This window comes from Schistocerca nitens, chromosome 5, assembly GCF_023898315.1.
Source record: "Schistocerca nitens isolate TAMUIC-IGC-003100 chromosome 5, iqSchNite1.1, whole genome shotgun sequence".
Taxonomy (NCBI): Eukaryota; Metazoa; Arthropoda; class Insecta; order Orthoptera; family Acrididae; genus Schistocerca; species Schistocerca nitens.
In genome coordinates this window covers 412,015,252-412,030,666 of record NC_064618.1, presented here as the reverse complement: position 1 = coordinate 412,030,666, position 15,415 = coordinate 412,015,252, and the positions used below count along the sequence as shown (strand labels likewise).

Here is a 15,415-nt window from a genome sequence, read left to right as displayed (position 1 = left end):
TGGCAATGTCACTAAATGCTAAATTTACATCACTTTTATGAGCATCTTGCACTTTTATACAGTCACTTACCTTGTCCCCTAGTTCCGTCTTACTATTACAACTTCTTCTGTAATTTTCCCCTTTTCAACTCTAACACATTTTAATTTATCATCAATTGCTTTTTCAAGGTTACCCATAATTTTTTCAACTTCCTCTTTCACAGCGGAACCTATTTCAGTTCGCATTGTACCCATATCAGTCCGAATTGTATCTGTAAATGTTTGCAATGTGCCTATATCTGTTCGCACTGCGCTGTTATTATTTGCCATTCCCTGGATCATTTGCATTAGCTGAGACATCATGTCTCCCCCACATTCATTCCCCTTGCCTGAATTCCTACTAGTTACACCTTCGTGCTCTAATTTTGGACTAACCGGTTCCCTTCTGTTTCCATAATTACACATACTAGGTGACTGTTTCGTATTCGCGAGATCTATATGTAGAGCTTGAATTTTAGATTCAAACACTCTCTCAATATTTGCACAGGCACTTATCTGATCTGAGATGGTTCCCTCTGCCATGGTGATGCCGTTGGTTGTTGTGGAAGTCGACATTGAAGACTGTCCTGGAGTACTCTAAGACACTGCCGTCAATTTGCTGCTGATCTGTGTCCGCCGCTGGAGAAATTGCCTGATGTAGTTGTAGCTGCTGCCGATTACCGTGTGTTCCAACCGTCTCCGATACCGATGTCTGTTGAACGCGCTAACCACTACTGATTCCTGTACTCAACTTATTTAGAGTCTGAACCCCCACGCAAATTGCCTTTAATGTGATAGATTAGGACCTCTATTGATAGTGTGTGTTAATTGTGAAAATTACTGCGTAATTTCACTATCTCCAGAAACCTACCTGCGGAAAAAAAACGATCTCACACTGCGTTTTACAAGGGGTTCACTCTACAGAAATCTCTACTGGTCTTGCAAAGGTTTATTACACTTCGCATAATATGCTGAATAGCAGAGAGCAAAGGAATTACTACTTCGCAGGGCACAAATCCTGGACGAGCCCCCAATTTAAGCTTTCAAAATAACTACGTACCCTCTGACTCAGCATTGCAATATTAAAAGTTTTGGCTGGTTTCACTGTCCAGGAGATGGGATACGTAGTTGCCACATTACAGGCCAAATACTGCTGAGTCTACAGTATACGATAAGAATACACACATGAATCGAATGGTCGAAGGTTTCTATCACTCGGCAATTGCGAATTATGAAAGTAACATATAAATTTATGAATGAAAGATTGCAATTAAATAAAATCTGCACGTACTGTCTTAACAACTTTAAATGATGAGTACGATAGTAGAAGTACTTTTAAGAAAGCGGTATATTTCTGCAAAACACTTATTGGTGTCGATGGTCCAGCAATTAAATAAAATATAAGTTGAATAACAGGGAAACAACAGATTCCTACTTCATGTAATTAGTTATAAACAACAACACAGCACGTGAGATATTCACCTCCAAACGCACACTACGTCTTCACTGTAGAAGCCATGGAAATCACACAAGTTGGCACTCCAAAGTATTTCTATCTGTCGCGACCACGCGCAACCCGCTCCACACTCTCTAAGTGCCTCTCCCGCGACTTGGCATCCGTCGCCATACTGTCAGTGTTCTGGGCGATTCTCCAGCAATTCCCGTGCCATGTCTCCTTCATCAACATAGCATCACCATGAAATTCCCGGCCACGCAGCTGGACCCCTCTTGCTGCGTCCAGTGTCTGGCACCACGTGGTCGGCCTGCCAAGCGGATCGTACCCGCCAAGCGGCCCGTGCGGCTACTGCTTCCTCCGAACTTAGAATATTTCCAGGGCGCAATGACTCGCCTGTTACCTCACAACCTTGACCTTTTCAGGCAATGAATCAGCCTCAAAGACAAAGATGAAGGAACCGGTAGCAACCCTGTTGTCTTTGGGTCCCCTGTAAATGCGCCGGATGAAATGAACACCCCGTCACTCTAAATTGGTGTGGAGCTTGTTGTCAGACTGCAAGAGGAGATCGCAATGGAAAATGATCCCCTGGATCATGGTGAGGCTTTTATGGGGGAGTGCCGAAAACAGGAGCATCACCCAGCTTGTCACAGGTGAGTAATGCTCGGGACTGGGCTGGGGATGCTGTGTGAATCAAGACTGTGCCGTTACACATCTTGGACAGCGTTGTCACTTCTCCAATCTTACCCTCAACGTGTTCAACATAAATTGAGGCTTCGTAGGTAGAAAGGAGTCCAAATCAGTTCTGCTACAGACTAAAAACCAAGGCGAATATGGCTCTCTCCGTCCTGTAGCCCTAAATTCCTCCCATGGTGTAGCAAGCAAGGGACACAATTTAGTGTCATACCTGTTGGCAATGTATTCAATCTTGCCCTTCTTAGAGACTGCTGGTGCCGTATGGTCACTAGCAAGAGATGACTTAGTCCACTTCATTGTGGGTCATCTGCCCTGATGCCACCCACTCTGATCAGGGGCTCTCCCCACAGGTGCCACCCAGCCACAGCAAAGGCCAACTGGCATTACGGTCATTGTCGGGAGACCTGATGCCCCAGGAAAATAGGCATCTACTCCTTGGCATACGTGGGGAGTTTACAGCTCAGGCATCAGCTGTGCGATCCCTGTGTTGTCAAGGGGCTACCACCAAATTGGTACATGACGGCCCAACCACAATGGACTGGCTACAATGCTGGATATTGGGTGCAGAGAAATCCAATATTGTCACGGGGGCGAAAGAGGACAGGAGACAACAGAAGAAGATGACATACCCCAAAAGTGTCCTCGCCCAAGTAATTGAATCACAGGTGGAGATGCAAAGTCATGATAAGAGATTCAGGAGATTGAATCTAAGGGCACTATGGATAACTCGTGCACCACATCAGGTGTCTTTCCCCATATGCCCCGCATTTCTGTAGAATTTCGAAAGTCGCAGGTCAAACCATAAAATGGGACCTGAACTCACAGGGCTGAAAAGTGTGAGACTGTCTTTTAGGCACATCTTCGGACAGGCAGGAATACCTCGGGCCTATTCTAATCCTAGGACCCACAGGGGGCAACTACAATGTTCTGTGTTATTTCAGTTAGATATAACATTGTCGATTGGTTGGCTATACCAACAATTTCATAAAAACTCAGTTTATCTACGAGAAAATTGTGATTCACACAGTCAATGCCTTAGACAGGATACAGGAAGTACCAACAAGTGCTATTTTGTCATTTAATCCTTTTAATATCTGGTGAATGGATGTGTAAATGGCATTCTTGGTTAGGCAATACTTCTGAAATCTAAACTGATTTACTGAGTATATTATTGTGGCACACTCATGATAGTATTTTAGAACATACCACCTTCTCAAAAATTTTCAAAAATGATGTTGGTACTGCACACCTATGCAAATTTACTTTCCACAAAATGTTGATGCAAAAGATAAAATAAACATTTCTCTTGTTCTTAAAATGTAGCGTTCTATCTACTATAAAAACATTTCACATTTTATATAGAGTATCTAAACTTAGTGCTCTTTAATTTGCACTGGGAAAAACATTGTTAAATATTAATCTCATACAAAGTATCACCACAGCTCACTTTCTCACAGTAACCAGCATTTAGTTAACACTAAAGTTGTTTTCAACAGAAAAACAAAAATAACTTACTCTCAGAATTCGAATTCTGCGGTAGTAAACACTGAAGGTCTTGCACATTGCACTGAGAAATATACAAATTACGTGGGGCTTCAGAATGCCTTTCTCAAGATCATTCCCCAAGGAATTCACAATTGATGGATAAACTATAATGAAATGCAAGAGCTGCCACTCCTCCTAAATAAGAAAAGAAACATATGAGTTTCAGCAAATGTACTGACATAAATATCAATCTGGCTCAAAACTATTTTATCCATGTAAGTAAGAGCCTATAATTAAGGAAAAATTGTCGTCCTATGGAATATGCAAAAATACTTACATCACACTTCAGTGACGCGAAGTCAATCTCATCCAAAGTTAGCAAGGTAGGATACAATTTCTTTTCTTCCTTCTCATGGAACTGTTTAAGAATTGATGTTATTCTGGCATAATTGTACAATACAAATGTAGCGCCTATAAAAAAATGAGATGTATCTGGCACAAATTCTTCACCATTAATTTTATTTTGAGACATTACTTAATACCATTATACTAAATTTGAAAAATTACAACGCTCATGGAAATTTTGTTAGTAATTTTCTATTTCTGCTTTAACACAAGTAACACTCTTCAGTGCTACGTTATTAAAAGTGAACTTCACTCGCTAGAATTATTAGTAATTTGGCTTTTAAATAAGAATGGGCTGGGGGCGAGTGGAAAAAATTGAAATACTAGTATTTGTTGTAAACATTAGAGATTATCACAAATCATTTCATTTCAGCCATGTTCTGACAGCTTTGTGTACATTTTCTACTGAATTTTAAAATGTGTCCTTACTATGAGGACCAGATGCATAATCATCAGATCTATGTAATTCTATCAAGATGGCCATTCCAGTGTATATAGGATAAAAACCATGTTTTTGTCTATGAACCTACACCCTTGAAATGTCAGGATCACAATTTTACATTATGCATAACTTATTTCTTGTAATGTTTCATAATGGAGAAAGTTAAGTACTTCTCTCTCTCACTCTCACTCACTCACTCTCTCTCTCTCTCTCTCTCTCTCTCTCTCTCTCTCTCTCTCTCTCTCTCTCTCTCTCACACACACACACACACACACACACACACAACGATGAACAACTCTTGAGAACAACTGTAAATAGAGGTTCTGAATGGAAACTCCTTTAGACATACATAGTACAAGGAACGAGTATTGTCTACTTAGAATTATATTATTTTTCCTTTTTTCATGTTAACAAGCTATGGTTTTCCCTCCTCACCCACAAGACCAGATATGATATGTGGGTAATCTCCATTTTCTTTCATGAAAACTGTCATTCACACCATCTGAACAACGAGAGAAATTTTCATGGGACCTGATGTTGGGAGAGACTGGAACTGTGGGACTAAGTTGGGATGACGGAGTGTACCCATTCGCCAACAGGCGGAAGTATACAAGTAGCAATATTAGGCAACGACATAAATAATAAATTGTTAAAAAAATAAAGTGGTACAAAGGACAATGTCTGAGTGGAACCGAAACTTTAAAAGAAAAGACTTTTTATAAAAAGGTAATGGACATTGAAGGGCTTTGCTATTTGTTAACATAGAATGAAGGAGAAATGTAAAATAATGTTTTGTTTGGTTGTCTCTCTGTACTGAAGAAGGAACTGTATGTTAGTATTCACTTTGTCTTGAAGAAAAAAAATTATGAAATATAGTTTAACAGTATTGTGCTGCCCCCCCCCCCCCCCTCCTGAATTCAAACAGCTTTCTGCTATATACTGTTTATTACACTAATTGAAAGTAAAATCTATTAAGCTGTGTACAAGTTACCTTCTGAGGTTCATTTACAGTAATGTTCTTAATATATTATTTTGTGATAAGATTTAGGTTGGGTAACTGTGAAGAATCATATTGTATCAGTGCACAGTCTTTTTTATTTACATCGACTTTATTAACCACATGGATCATAAAACAAATATGCTACTGTAGAATACAAATAATTCCATTGCAAATACTTTTCTCTATGTGTAGCTGCATAGAACCGCTCACAAAAAAGGAAATTCACTATTTGTTTTTACAGTGGCATTACACATACATCCCACTAGCCTGGAGCTAAGGATCAAATCTAAAAACCACAGATCATCATCTAATAGAATTATTACATATTTTGATTTCCAGTGAAAAATCAATAGTTGACAAGTTTTATGGTACACAATCACCATTGCTGTCCAAGTGTTCATGATTATCTACACACTGAGTTAATGAGGCCACTGAAAGTTTGATTCCTATGTGACTGGGAAATCACAGAGGGCAATGTTAAAAAGAGTTCAAGTCATAGCACAAGAGCAGCACAATTTAATTATGCATTTAATCATATCTTCAACACGAACTGTTTATAGACAAGAAACATCTTTTGGAACCATTCAGGAGTATTGGGCAATGGTATCCCAGAAGCTGACATGTTTAATGGCTAACTATACAATATATACTTCCAGTGAATTTACAACAAACAGGAAAGGAGGGAAGGATGGGGGAACCTGTGTTATCAGTAGCTAGGTTTTCCAACTTCCACAAGTCCATTGCCTTAATCACTGGCACATCACACTAAATCATTCAACTGTGAGCTGTATGTTTCATTGTTGAATCCAGATACTTAAGTTCCTAAAAATACTATTACTTTGTACAATGGGTGGTGGTCTGTCTACATATTTTCCATCCCAGTTCTGAGGCAATTTACCACAATAGCATCTGCTGTGAGTCTTGCACTGTCAGAAGCCACGAATTAGACTCCCTATTCTTGTGTGAATATTAACTGCTAGTAGTCTCAAACTGAACATAATAATACTGTTCATGACTATGCGCACATGAATGAACAATACTTTTAGATCACTGGAGAGAACACATCAGCGACATAAATTTACGTGCAGTTTCAAATGAACAATACATTTGGAGGAATCTTGTTTTATTAAACCACATGTTATACATTCCAAACTAGCAATAGTTTACTGACATTTGCTGTCACTGTATGACACACTCAAACAGTTGGACAGCCAGAATAGTCCAAAAGTCTGACAGCAATGTTTCTGTATTAAGGTTAGTGACAATCAAGCCCACATAGTGCTGTTTCTGTGATCTTGTTTTATACTCCTTTCAGTAATTTTGAGCTCAGGCACAGTGTGTTCATCTATCCTACTTCAATGCTTGCTTTAATGTTAATCCTAGCAGATAGGCCAGGATGGTCATTATTTCCTACTGAATGTTACAGTGTTCATTTTCTAGTCTCCACCACTTAGTGCAACATAGGTTTGGCTTTATCAAATGATGTGTCACAACAAGATACTGAGTGGCAAAAAATTAAGGAGTGTCTTGTGAAATTTTGTTCTAACATGACAATTTTTTTTAAATGTGTCATGCAACACACATTAGATTTCAGCACGAGCTGTAATAATTGAATATAATTTCAAGTTAGTGTGCATAAGTCACCACCTACACTGGTGGGCAACTTCCAACTCTGCAAATTTAAGCAATGGTAAGAATTTAGAGCAGTGATTACTTTACTCTCCTTAGTGGGGGGTAAAAGAGAGAGAGAGAGAGAGAGAGAGAGAGAGAGCTGAACAGAAGTCTCGCACTTCACCATTGCTAAAGCCCTGCACCAACTTAAACTAGCCTTGTCCTAAATGTTCCACCTTTGTAGCAATTATTTAGTATGCTGATTGTGACATACCTTTACTGCTACGTTCCCTTGAAACTTTGTAGTCAGATTCCAGAGACAGTGAAACAGTTTGCGATGGTTTTACTTTAAGCAACTCCATCTTGACAGCCGCTTCACCTAGAGAAGAAATCAAACTGTTCCACTTAACATCACCTTCCACAGCAGTGCCATATTTATGCAGTGCTGCAGTTCTCATGTCATTTTCTCGCAATCTGTTAATGAAAAAGGTCTTCAGTATTTATACATACAATCTGTGACACAATAAAACTAATAAAGAGCCTCTCTATACTGCCTTTACAACTCTATTATACCTACCCAGCATTCTTATCACTGTCAACAGAATGTTGAATATGCTCAGAGTAGTTGTATCGTATCCTTTTTATCATCAGCTTAGTGAAAACCTTTACACATAAAGTATCTGTAAGATTAATGAACTTGCTACCAGCATAACTCTCTATGCTTACTGGAATATGTCTGCTTGTGTCTGTATATGTGTGGATGGATGTGTGTGTGTGTGTGTGTGTGTGTGTGTGTGTGTGTGTGTGTGCGCGCGCGAGTGTATACCCGTCCTTTTTTCCCCCTAAGGTAAGTCTTTCCGCTCCCGGGATTGGAATGACTCCTTACCCTCTCCCTTAAAACCCACATCCTTTCGTCTTTCCCTCTCCTTCCCTCTTTCCTGATGAGGCAACAGTTTACAAACTGCCTATTGGCTTCTGTCTCGGGTTCTTCGGCCGACGTTCATCTAATGATTTTTCTGACGTTTCGCCAGCACGAGTGGCTGGCATTGTCAAAGCTTCACCCTCCATTGCCGGAGGGTGAAGCTTTGACAATGCCAGCCACTCGTGCTGGCGAAACGTCAGAAAAATCATTAGATGAACATCGGCCGAAGAACCCGAGACAGAAGCCAATAGGCAGTTTGTCAACAAGTGGCCACGAAAGCCTCAACAATTTAGGCAACAGTTTGTTGCGAAAGCTTGAATTTTGTGTGTATGTTTGTGTTTGTTTGTGTGTCTGTCGACCTGCCAGGACTTTCATTTGGTAAGTCACATCATCTTTGTTTTTAGATATATTTTTCCTACGTGGAATGTTTCCCTCTATTATAACCATATCATTAATTTGAACCCAACAATTACGTTTGTTATTGTCGCTGTTGCATTTCGAAATCTTTCCTGTCGTCTTATTTTCTCTTTATTTTCTCTTTCTGTTTTTACCAGTAGTCTCACTTTGTATTCACCCTCCCCTTTTTACCGTAATACAATTTTATCCCGCCTATATATACTCAATAATACGTAACCCACTTCCAAACCATAACCAAAAAAATTTTTATTTTCCGCTTTCAACACTACCGCTGCTATAAAATCCACCGTTTCTAGTTCAATAACAGCTGCTTTCACGTATTAAACAACCATTTCGACCAGTTCTAATAACTTTCACTCTATTTCCACTTCCGTTTTTCGCACATCACTGATCATTTTTAGCCGCTCCCCACAGGTTTTAACATCATTATTACAATTGTTAGCCCCATTTTCGTAATCTTTCACCACAATACCACTCCTTTAATACATTTACACGTTTTTTTTGAAATTTTCCCGAATTTCTCCGTCCTTTAACGTGTTTTAGCGGCAACACAACCACCCAACCTTCATGCACATCGCTGTCTACCAACCAAAGTTCACCACACGATCAACTTAACCAACACTTTTTCGCCTTTTTTCATACCAGATCTCCAGTTACTTTCTAGTTCACCCTTATCTCTCCCCATATATTTTTATCTTTCATTTTCATTTCAACCTCATGTTACACTTTCCACCTTCTAATACCATGTCACCCTCACAACACCCCCACAACGACCCCATTAAGTTTTATTTACATTCCCTCCGCAAACATGCCTTCACCCTAGCCAGATTACGCTCGCATATTTTATTTTCTCAGGCTTGTCTGACATTTGGCATAACCCCCAAAGGCCTCACACTTAAAGTTCCCATCTCTGGCTGCAACCCTTCCTTCCATCAGTCCCTATACCAGTTCCAAACTGAACAATCCATTGCCCTCACCCACCTAATCCTTCACCTACACACCAACTCAGCCAATGAACACACCCGTCAACTCCTATCCTTAATAAAAGACCTCAATCTTTCCTCTCCCACATCCACACCGGCTATTCAGAGCATCCTCCTACAGGCCAACCGCAAATTAGACCAGCATGCCACCCTTCACCTCAAAAAACTATCCAATCTCCTGGTTTCCCACCTCCGGAAAGGCAACTCACTCACCCTTCACAACCTTTCCAGCAAACCTCAACCACCTCTCATTGCACACAAACCCAGTCTCTCCAATCTACTCAGTCTCCCACTTCCAGCTCCACTCCCTCCAAAACCTCAAAATTCCAATCAACACAATCTGGCACCACAACACCCTAATTCAGTAGTTAACCTTTCCTCCAAACCTCTCTCCCAATCCGAAACCTCTGTCTTATCCAAAGGCCTCACCTTCAGCCCCATTCCCAGATTCAACCAAACAGCCCTCGTCAAAGATTTACTGTCCTACACTCGTACTCTCTGCTGGAAGTATCACTTTGCCACGAAGCAAATATGTCTGCTTGTGTCTGTATATGTGTGGATGGATATGTGTGTGTGTGTGTGTGTGTGTGTGTGTGTGTGTGTGTGTGTGTGTGTGTGTGCGCGCGCGAGTGTATACCCGTCCTTTTTTCCCCCTAAGGTAAGTCTTTCCGCTCCCGGGATTGGAATGACTCCTTACCCTATCCCTTAAAACCCACATCCTTTCGTCTTTCCCTCTCCTTCCCTCTTTCCTGATGAGGCAACAGTTTGTTGCGAAAGCTTGAATTTTGTGTGTATGTTTGTGTTTGTTTGTGTGTATGTCGACCTGCCAGGACTTTCATTTGGTAAGTCACATCATCTTTGTTTTTAGATATATTTTTCCCACGTGGAATGTTTCCCTCTATTAATATATAAGAATAAACAGGCGAGATTGATAGTGTGTTCCAGTACACTTCATTGCACTGTTTCATAGCATTCCCTGCAATTCGCTGGGAGAAAGCTACAGGCGTACTGTAACAATTTAATCATGTGCACTCTTCTTCCAAGAATCATCATGTCAATCCAAACCCTGGAATGTTCATTGCAGTAGGTATATAATTCTTCTCTGCCCCCCCCCCCCCCCCGAATTCCGAATTTACCCCTTGTACCCAACTTTCGTTCTCTTTCTATTCTCTCCATCATTTATGTTACCTTTTCAAACTCTTTCATAATTACTGCCTCCCTCCAATATAATTATAAAAGTGACAATATGTAACTGATATTTCATGGGATAAATGTTACTCTGAAACATCCAAAATATTCACTTATAAGTACATTACAGGCCACTGCATTTTGCTTGCAATGGTTTTTTTTCATTTTCAAAATGTTTTATTTTGATTAAACATTCAATAGTTATACTCAAGGAAATATGACATTGTGTCTCCTTTGTTCTTACATTAGATTTTCTTCTTTTTTTATGGGTCTGAAGATAGCCTATTATGGCCAAAACCATTAATTGTGATAAGAATGTTATATTGCTTGCAATTGTTGTTCCTCCCTCAGGTTAATTTTGACAGATTTTTACTTCGTATCTTTGCCATCCGTCTATTTACTGCTGTGTTTTCATGTTATCTTACTGGCAGGCTATTCCAATGAGATTTTAGATATTGAGCTCTTCATTAGGAGTTTGCTTTTTACCACAAAAAATAAAATACTCTGGTACACAGAACTTTCATCTGTTGCAGTCTTTGTACTTGATTTGTCTCTTATAATACATGCACACTGTAACATTGTTGGGTAGTTGGGACATTTTCTACCTTCGCCATCCTCAAATAGCTCTTTCTGCCAGAAAATCTTTAAGAAACACAGCTTTTTTCCTGTTTTCCCTCTTTATGGCTGAATCTTAGAAGAAAGGAAAATACATGTATTTGTGTGTTTGTTTCATGGAGTCCTCAGTCAATCAGAGTTCATAGCAGAAGCCTTTGGTAATGTATACTTCCAGAAAGTGAAATAAATTACTCAGCATTGCAAAAAATCAATGAAATGCTTCACTTCAACTCAGCTTTAATTATTTTTACATTTTTTAATTAGTATGAACAAAAATTATTAAACCTCATGTCACATTATAGGGATACTTTGCAGCTTAGGTTTCTTGTAATTATCAGGATATATGTTGGACCCTTGATTCAGTAGTTTGCACTCCATGTCATTTCTTCAATTTTACAGACACTACACTATAAAATCCTATATAACTATGGGTAACCATGGGTAACAGAAGAAATACTTCAGCTGATTGATGAAAGAAGGAATACAGAAATACAAGACGCTGAGGAATGAAATAAACAGGAAGTGCAAGGAAGCCAAGATGAAATGGCTGCTGCATGAAAAATGTGGAGACATCGAAAAAGAAATGGTAGTCGGAGGGACTGACTTAGCATATAGGGAAGTCAAAACAACCTTTGGTGAAATTTAAAGCAAGTTTGGTAACATCAACAGTACAACTGGAATTCCATTATTAAATGCAGAAGAGATAAAGGATAGGTGGGAACAGTACATTGAAGGCCTCTGTGAGGGGACAGATTAGTCTAATGTGATAGAGTAAGAAACAGGAGTCAATTTAGAAAAGAATCAGAGTATTAGAATCAGATATTGAGAGAGATTTGGAGGACTTAACATCAAATAAGGCAGAAGGGATCGATAACATTCCATCACAATTTCTAAAATCATTAGGAGAAGTGGCAACAGAACAACTGTTCACGTTGGTGTGTAGCTTGTTTGTTTGTTTTGGTTTTGGGGCGCAAAACTTCTATGGTCATTAGCGCCCGGTCCGTGACTTAGGAAACAGTAAAAAACCGAAATTTAAAACCAGCAGCAATGAGAACGAAAGTCATAAAATTGGAGAAACTAAAAGCAGAAGGAAGGCTTAAAAATCCACTACAGAAAGGGGTTGGTTGTCCCCAAAAAAAGCTTCAAATGACTGACGTCATTTCACTAGCACTAATAAACTGGAGAACGCGGTCGGCTGAGCGCGTGTCATCTGCTAAAATCGACGATAGATCAGGCGATAGCTGTAGACGGGCGCGTAACGGATTAAAATAGGGGCATTCAATTAAAATGTGTCTTACCGTCCACAGCTGAGAGCAGTGGGGACAGAGTGGGGGAGGATCGCCGCTTAAAAGATGTCGATGGCTAAAAAGACAGTGCCCTATCCGGAGTCTAGTTAAAATTACCTCCTCCCGACGACGCGTTCGGGAGGAAGAAGTCCAAGCGCAAGGAAGAGCTTTCACTTCCCGCAATTTATTATTGGGAAGTGTTGACCAATGCGCGTGCCATAAATGAACAACACGACGACATAAAACGCTCCGTAGATCGCAGAAAGGAATCGATGGAATAGCTGGCCGAGGAAGAGAGACTGCAGCCTTGGCTGCAATATCGGCCGCCTCATTTCCATAGATACCAACGTGTCCCGGGAGCCAGAGGAAAGCCACTGAGACGCCCCCCGGGTGGAGCAAGCGCAGACAGTCCTGAATCCGGTGGACCAGAGGGTGCACAGGGTAAAGAGCTTGGAGACTGAGGAGAGAGCTGAGAGAATCTGAGCAGATAACGTACTGTATCCGCCGATGGCGGCGGATGTAGTGGACAGCCTGGAGAACAGCGTAAAGCTCCGCAGTATACACCGAACACTGGTCGGGAAGCCGAAATTGATTTGGGGTGTCGCCAACAATATAGGCACTCCCTACACCTAACGATGTTTTCGAGCCGTCGGTGTAAATAAATGTGGCGTCCGTCATTTGTGCACATAGAGCAGCAAATGCCCGACGACAAACAAGTGTAGGGGTACCATCCTTGGGAAATCGACAAAGGTCACGGAGCAGGCAGATCCGGGGACGGAGCCAAGGCGGTGCTGTACCCCAAGTTGTCAAGAAGGTTTTAGGAAAGCAGAAGGAAAGAGAATGGAGCAGTTGACAGAAGCGGACTCCCGGGGGTAGTAGGGAGGAGGAGCGGCCTGCATACCCTACATCAAATGAGGCGTCGAAAAAAAGGGCATGGGCTGGATTAGCAGGCATGGAAGACAGATGGCTAGCATAACGACTTAGAAGGACCGCTCGCCGATTGGACAACGGAGGTTCAGCAGTCTCAGCATAAAGGCTTTCCACAGGGCTAGTGTAAAAAGCTCCAGACACTAAACGTAATCCACGGTGGTGGATAGAGTCAAGACGCCGAAGAATAGACGGCCGAGCAGAGGAGTAGACTATGCTTCCATAATCCAATTTCGAGCGCACTAAGGCGCGATAGAGGCGGAGAAGGACCACTCGGTCCGCTCCCCAGGAGGTACCATTCAGGACACGGAGGGTGTTAAGCGATCGCAGACAGCGAGCCGAAAGATAGGAAACGTGGGAGGACCAGCACAGTTTTCTGTCAAACATAAGACCCAAGAATTTAGCGACGTCTGAAAACGGAAGGTTGACAGGTCCTAGATGTAAGGAGGGCGGAAGAAACTCCTTACGTCGCCAAAAATTAACACAAACGGTCTTACTGGGAGAGAAACGGAAGCCTGTTTCGATGCTCCAAGAGTGGAGGCGATCGAGACATCCTTGAAGACGTCGTTCAAGAAGGCTGGTCCGTTGAGAGCTGTAGTAGATCGCAAAATCATCCACAAAGAGGGAGCCCGAGACATCGGGAAGGAGACAATCCATAATTGGATTTATAGCGATGGCAAACAGTACAACACTCAGCACGGAGCCCTGGGGTACCCCGTTTTCTTGGGAGAAAGTGCGGGAGAGAGTAGTGTTCACCCGCACCCTAAATGTGCGCTCTGCCATAAATTCGCGAAGAAAAAGGGGCAGCCGGCCTCGAAAGCCCCAAGAGAACAGTGTGCGGAGGATGCCTGTCCTCCAACAGGTATCGTATGCTCTCTCCAGATCAAAAAATATTGCTACCGTTTGGCGTTTCCGGAGAAAATTGTTCATGATATAAGTGGAGAGAGCAACAAGATGGTCAACTGCAGAACGATGCTTTCGGAATCCGCATTGGGCAGGTGTTAAAAGACTGCATGACTCCAGCCACCAAGCTAAACGGTAATTCACCATACGCTCCAAAACCTTACAGACACTACTCATGAGAGAAATGGGGTGATAGCTAGAGGGGAGATGTTTGTCCTTTCCAGGTTTTGGAACAGGAACGACGATAGCTTCCCGCCATCGTTTGGGAAAAGTACTATCGGTCCAAATTCGATTATAAAGGCGAAGGAGGTAACGCAGACTATGGGTTGATAAATGCAGCAACATTTGGACGTGGATACCATCCGGTCCTGGGGCGGAGGAGCAAGAAGAAGAGAGTGCATGTTGGAGCTCCCACAAGGAGAAAACAGTATTGTAGCTTTCGCGATTTTGAGAGGAGAAAGCAAGATGTCGCACTTCCGCTGCACGTTTCTTCAGGAGAAACGCTGGCGGGTAATTTGAAGAGCTCGAAATCTCGGCAAAGTGCTGACCCAACGAGTTAGAAATTGCGACGGGGTCCACTAATGTGTCATGTGCGACAGTGAGCCCAGAGACCGGGGAGAAAATAGGCGCGCCTGAGAACCGTCGAAGCCGACTCCAAACTTCCGAGGAGGGAGTGAAGGTGTTAAATGAGCTAATAAAGAATTTCCAGCTTGCCTTCTTGCTATCGCGGATGACACGACGGCATCGCGCTCGGAGCTGCTTATAGCGGATACAGTTGGCCAAAGTAGGATGGTGGCGGAAAACGCGGAGAGCACGTCGCCGCTCACGTAGTGCATCACGGCATGCCTCGTTCCACCAAGGAACTGGGGGGCGCCGGGGCAATTCGGAGGTGCGTGGTATTGAATGTTCCGCAGCTGTAAGAATAACATCGGTAATATGTGTGACCTCATCGTCGACGCTGGGAAAGTGACGGTCATCGAATGTCGCTAGAGACGAAAAAAGTGTCCAATCGGCTTGAGCAAACTTCCAGCGTCGCGGGCGCATATATGGCTGTTGAGGCTGCA

The 15,415-nt window shown here is 41.9% G+C and overlaps 1 protein-coding gene across 3 annotated transcripts in view; it reads right to left on the bottom strand.

Moving 5' to 3' along the window:
* The window catches only part of LOC126260047 (DALR anticodon-binding domain-containing protein 3), an 86,906-nt gene that overhangs the window by 15,193 nt on the left and 56,298 nt on the right, over window positions 1-15,415 (bottom strand). For all 3 annotated transcript variants that reach the window (XM_049957233.1, XM_049957232.1, XM_049957231.1), the window contains exons 4-6: window positions 7,385-7,584; window positions 3,990-4,123; window positions 3,683-3,847 (exon numbers count right to left, since the gene is read on the bottom strand). In XM_049957233.1, coding sequence (XP_049813190.1) covers window positions 3,683-3,847; window positions 3,990-4,123; window positions 7,385-7,584 — 499 coding nt within the window. The remainder of the gene's footprint in view (window positions 1-3,682; window positions 3,848-3,989; window positions 4,124-7,384; window positions 7,585-15,415) is intronic.